The 5,580-nt window shown below is 54.4% G+C and overlaps 1 protein-coding gene across 1 annotated transcript; it reads right to left on the bottom strand.

Moving 5' to 3' along the window:
• Nucleotides 1-1,987: 1,987 nt before the first annotated feature.
• LOC119095389 (O-glucosyltransferase rumi homolog) lies at nt 1,988-5,241 on the bottom strand. Its single transcript, XM_037218238.1, has one exon. The coding sequence runs from the start codon at nt 5,192-5,194 to the stop codon at nt 3,974-3,976; it is 1,221 nt and encodes a 406-aa protein (XP_037074133.1). The 5' UTR covers nt 5,195-5,241; the 3' UTR covers nt 1,988-3,973.
• Between the last annotated feature and the right edge of the window lie 339 nt (nt 5,242-5,580).

Genomic DNA, 5,580 nt, shown 5'->3' with positions numbered 1-5,580 from the left:
GCTGTCAGTACGGCAGGGAATGAGCCAATGACGTTACCATCAAGCAGAGTGAACATACAGGAATATTTCGTGCGTTTGAGATTTGTTGCGGTTAAAAAACTGACTTCTGTAGTCTGAATCATGTTTTTTTCAGAAATGCAAGTTGAGAAAGCTGTTTTGATAGGTCCTTTGAGTGGCCATGAAAACATCGCGCCTTGCTAATTGCATCACGTGCATCGTAATAGTCAGTTACTGTTGCCTGGATGCTGCTGTGTCTCGCACGGAACCATCGCTGTTGCCAATCATGTTGTCAAGCGCCGTCGGGCACCTGAGAAGTATACCCTCCGATGGTCTGCTGTACTGAAGATTCCCCAGGTCGTCATCTGTCCCCTGGTGCTGGCACGATCAGTGACCTTGGTATCACCAGTACCCTCGGTATCCACCGCTGACCTCTGCGTGAACTCTACCCCGGCAGGCGCGCGGTCTGCTGCACAGGTTCCTCAGTCTGGAGTCGGTGCCGTGTACGCTGGCGACGCTCTGCAGTGGAGACGGCGGCGGTCCTTGGGACCTGTGCCGGGTCACGACAGTGCAGTGCCGGGGTCACCCGGACGGCCGGCCGTGCCCCGCCGCCGCCCGGTGACGGCGACCCTTGACCCCGGGCGCGAAGTCCGACCTCGGGTCATGACCCCTTGACCTAGGATATGACCCCCTGACCTGGGTCACGACGCAGGACGGCAGTTTTTGATGCCCGCTCTTGGGTCGTGACCCCGACCTCATGGTATGATATTGACTGGATCATGACCCATGACCCACGGGCCACAATCCTGACCCCTGGCGCACGTCGTGGCCCGTCTGACATGAGCCTAGCTGCTAGACGGGTTGTGCTGTCGCACGTGTAGCCGTGCTGTCAGGTTTGACGTCGCAGGCCAAGCTGTGATGGCTCGAGGGGCTTAACGACTTGTGTTATTTAAGAAAGATGGATACACGAACAATGGCAATATACTAGTCACATTAGATATTTTTGACGCGTGCGGGAGTTGGTTTGTTCTGTCTGTCGCGGCATTACGTGGCCTGCTTACACCTTGCGCACTGGCTGCAGAGTCTGCTGCAGATTCTGCAGCCGATCAGCTGTTGTGAACGATAGGGGGCACATTTAAGCTCGCAGGCCTGCAAACCGGGGGCAAACAGAGCTCAAAAGCGGCATCTCAAAAGTCCAAAACACCTGATGGCCCCAGAATTTGCCGTAGGTTTTGTAGGATTTAGTTGCAGCGGACCAGAGGTACCACGTTTGAGCTCTTAGCTCTCGCTTTGCGGGCTTGGTGTGGCACCCCCAGCCCGCAACAGCTGACTGGCAGCAGACTCTCCAGCAGATTGATGCGCACACGCAAAATGGCGGCGACTCCCATGCAGAGTTGGTTGTGACGTGCCTGAGTTACCTCGTGACCGTGGCGAGCCGCGACGCGTCAGATAATGGCGGTTGTCCTGTTTAACCGTTAGCCGAATGTAACCTGTGGGGCGTATTAGCCAGCGCTGTGCGGTGTGTCCTGCGTTTACTGCTGGGAGCGGAGCGTGTATTTATTGGGGAGGGGAGTGTGTGTAATGGACGCTATCCAGGTACTCTTGCCTTTACCTCGCTATCGTATCGTGCAAGCTCTGAACACACGGCATAATCATGTGATATCACTCGGTAGCTTTGTTGTCAGGGCCCTATGGCCTTATCGCATGGGTCCACGGTCTCGGCTTTGCTCGCCGTTGGCACTGCTTCGGGGAACTGTAAGCTCGCGGAAACCGACCACACCGGGCGTGGGTGACTGCCGTGCCCTTGCGAGCGGAATACAATCGTGCGGAATATCCCCCTGTTTACCGATACATCATCCGAACCACGCCCACCTGGGCGTCGTGTCCCGAGCCCCGCTCACCGCAACAATCGGGGGTTTACCACTGACGTGTTACTCCAAACCGTGACCAGCGTGTGGCATCACCTCAGACGTGTGAAGAACTGATACGGTAAAACGGCGCTCATGATTTATTTCCGTCGCGCCGCCACCAGCTACCTCCGTAACACCAGATCGGCACTGGAAGCCACATGATGACGGTGCTCCATCACTACATCGATACACCATCAGCCTTATACAAAACCATGCTCTTGCGTAAAACCGTCCAAGGCAACTTATTACTTCGCTGGAGGGGCTCGTGCCGCACTGCCAAAGGCTTCACACGTTACAGACAACTTACACGATGCCACCAATGGCGCTCTCTCGCCGACAGCGGAGCTCGCGCGGCGCCGCACACGGGGCTCAAAAAACCACCGCTCATCGAGTTCACCAGACACAGTGGACTGCACAGCACCCTTAATGGGGTCAACAACGGCGCCAATGGGGTCACAAAACATCGCCAATGAGGTTCATAGAACACCTTCAGTGGAGCTCTAATAACGCCGTCAATGGGGTCACAAAACACCGCCAGAGGCGGTCACAAAACACCGCCAGTGGGGTTCGCAGGACGCCACCACTGGGACGCCACATAACACCCGCCTGCCGGCCGGCAACGCGGCATCGCCGGCAGCGAGAACATCACAGCGGGTCGGAATGATGAGCCGTTCTCGCTACAACGGAACGCGCCGGATTTGACATACGCCCCGGTCGCGCGGCACTTTCGTGGTGAAATACGTCACTGAGACTTTGTCCGAAACACTTACAATTATGTACTGCAGCCCGTGCGGCAAAACGTGACGCGCGCGAGACCCGCTGAAGACGGCGGCTTGTGGACCGCTCCGCAGGCAACGTCTTAATGCTGAGATCACCGTCGCAACGCGAACAGACACACAGCAGGACGGTTCCCGTACCAAAACGTGGCTGGTGAGCAGCGGCAATCAACCCATCCGGACCGTACCGCAGGTCGGTCTTTTCAATAGTGTCGAGCGAGGGCGGATCAAGCTGCACAAGGTGCCAGTCGCAGTGTAACGCTTTTCTCTTTGGAGGAGGGCTATTATAGCCTCTCCCAGTTGCGAGGAAAGTGTATCAAACCTGAGGGAAATCCCGCCTTCTGCGTGTCATGGGGTCTGCTGGGCCATTTTTCCCTTTACAGAACCACCCACTTTTTGGCGAAGCTATCTCAATTACAGCACTGGCATGAACTAGTCACTTCACATGTGTGCACGCAAGGAGTGAGCACGTTAATATAAAGGAATGAGGCTATTGCCATTGGCAGTGTTTCCCCAATCCATAGCCGCGCTTCACACATCATGTCATGGGTGCATGCAGGATGCCTTGCGTACAATCACACCTTATTTCTCCAGTCTACTTCCTTTTAAGCGTGAACCTAGATTTTTGGCTGTGTACATCGTCACTCGTACAAATTTGATACGGAGGCGCGCGGGCACGATCCAAGATGCCAATTGAATAAGCCCAGCATCACATTATCGCGTTAGTCATGTTCAGCTAAGGAGCAGATATACTGGGGATCGGGAATCCAACGACGCCAGCCGTCAATGCTGGTTTGGTCTATGCTTCGTGCGGCGAACCGAGCTATCGAACACCTGTGCAGTTTTTAGTGATTGTTGTGTACAGCCGACGATTTTGCGTTTGTTTGTGCGGCAATGCTGCTGCACTAGCGAGCTGGTATTGGGAGCAACCTCTGAATTCAATGCAAGATGGAGCAGAGCGGAATTCAAAAGCCCCGTTTTTAACAATGCGTTACGCGTGACTTTTGATCATGGTTTCGGGGAAGTGGTTAACTACCGGGCCTACGTTACAAGCCAAGGATTATCGGAACAGTAAGAAAGCACTGATGCGAAATACCCACGCCATCATAAGTGCATCATAACAGCAAAAAGGCACCGATTCCAAGTGTTAATGCCAGGAGACAGTTGCGCTGCGCGGCCGCCGACACGCTAAAGCGCAACATTCCTGTAACAGCTACAAACATCGCTTGTCCACGCTTCAGTGGAATGTCACAACACGTCAGATCTCAAAGGGAGGAACGCCCCACCTACCTAATCCCTCCACGGCACCTCCATGAGCTCCGGCCTCTTCTCCGTCCTGTACGACAGCAGCTTGGCGTAGCTCACCAGCAGCTTCCTCCAGTAACACGACACGTCCTTCATGCGCAAGTTGTCCAGTATAAACTGTTGCCCGCGCCTGGCGATCTCGCGCGCCACGCCTTCGTTCTCCTGTGCGAACAAAATGAGCCTCTCCAGCTCCGCCTCGGTCGGGTTCCCACGCACCGGCACGTAGTGCACCCATGGCTTTAGCTGCGGGTAAAAGAACTCGCTCCACTCGTCGCCCACGTGGAAGACGAGGCTGCCGCAGAGGAAGAGGTGCTTGAAGCGGAAGCTGGCGGCCACGCCGCGGAAGTTGAAGAGGTACTTGTAGCGGCAGTGGTCCTCGAGTGCCACCTCGGCGGCCGGCTGGGCGCCGAGCGTGTCGCTCTCGGACCGCCACGCCTGGTTCTTGGTGTACTGGGCGTCGACGAGCGCCGGCCGGCGCCGGCTTAGCAGCACCAGCGGGTCACGCTCGGCCGAGGTGCGCGAGCCGCGGAAGAAGGCGCGGTCGGCACGCTCCTCCCAAGGCGTGGCGCGCGCCGCCCGCGAGATGGACACGATGTGCTGGTCCCAGCGGCCCAGCCCGGTGGGGTACAGCGAGATGGCCGGCCCACCCGTCCAGAAGGTCCACGCCGGGTACGTGATGTCCCAGTAGTCAGGCGTCTTGCTGAAGGAGAACACCGGCAAGCGGCGCCCATGGTGGAGGTTCACCATCGGCCAGTCGCGGGTGTTGAGGACAAACTCCATATCGGGCAGCGTGTCCACCAGCTGAAGAATGAAGTGCTCGACACCTCGGCAACGGAACTCAAACATGCAGTCTGTCTGGCGGTACAACTTGTGGTCAATGATCTGGTATATCACTCCAAGGTCCATGGCATCCTCCACCATAGACTTCGTGATTTTTGATTCCTTGAAAGTTGCAAGATCAGACTTGATGAGAGCTTTGTGGCAGCCACAGTTTTCTCTGTTACACTCAACATAGCTGCTGATGCTTTGCTCCACAAGTCGGAGCTCTGGTTTCCACTTTTCATTAACTTCTTTTGAATACTTTGCCTTCTCATGTTCCAGAGATATATCTGAGTCATCTTCCTTATTCCCACAACTGCTAGCCACATGAATGATAAAAACACATGCTAACAACAGCAATGTTTGAATTTGCCAGCCCCAAATCATTGGTATTCACCTTTCTATTTTTTGGGTTGCTTTTCTGCTGTTGATGGCTAGCCGCCTTTATCACATACAGAAGCCAACTATGTCTTTAATATGAGAATTAGAAGATACTCAAGTGATGTTTCACTGGAGATGACTATCCAGCTCAACTGGGCCTGAAAAAAACAATGTTATTGTTAGACATACATCCATTTTTTCAGTGAGCTTCTCCATTTATAGGTACATTATGATAACCAATGCAAGCCACATTATCTGTAGCAGTTCCCCAGTCATCAATCATCTCTGAATAATACATTCTTTTACTAGAATAGCTTATCTGATAAGAGGTTCATACATGATGATTTGGAATTCTCGCAGCACTTCACCAGTTTCCAAGGGTGAACTCGCAA

This window comes from Pollicipes pollicipes, unplaced genomic scaffold, assembly GCF_011947565.3.
Source record: "Pollicipes pollicipes isolate AB1234 unplaced genomic scaffold, Ppol_2.1 Scaffold_4219;HRSCAF=4965_pilon_pilon_pilon, whole genome shotgun sequence".
Classification (NCBI taxonomy): domain Eukaryota; kingdom Metazoa; phylum Arthropoda; class Thecostraca; order Pollicipedomorpha; family Pollicipedidae; genus Pollicipes; species Pollicipes pollicipes.
Note: the sequence above shows the minus strand (reverse complement) of the source record. Positions and strands in the feature narration are given on the sequence as shown.

Bases quoted from the DNA above. Each gene is read 5' to 3' on its own strand.
- LOC119095389 (XM_037218238.1), bottom strand. From the start codon at position 5,194: ATGATTTGGGGCTGGCAAATTCAAACATTGCTGTTGTTAGCATGTGTT.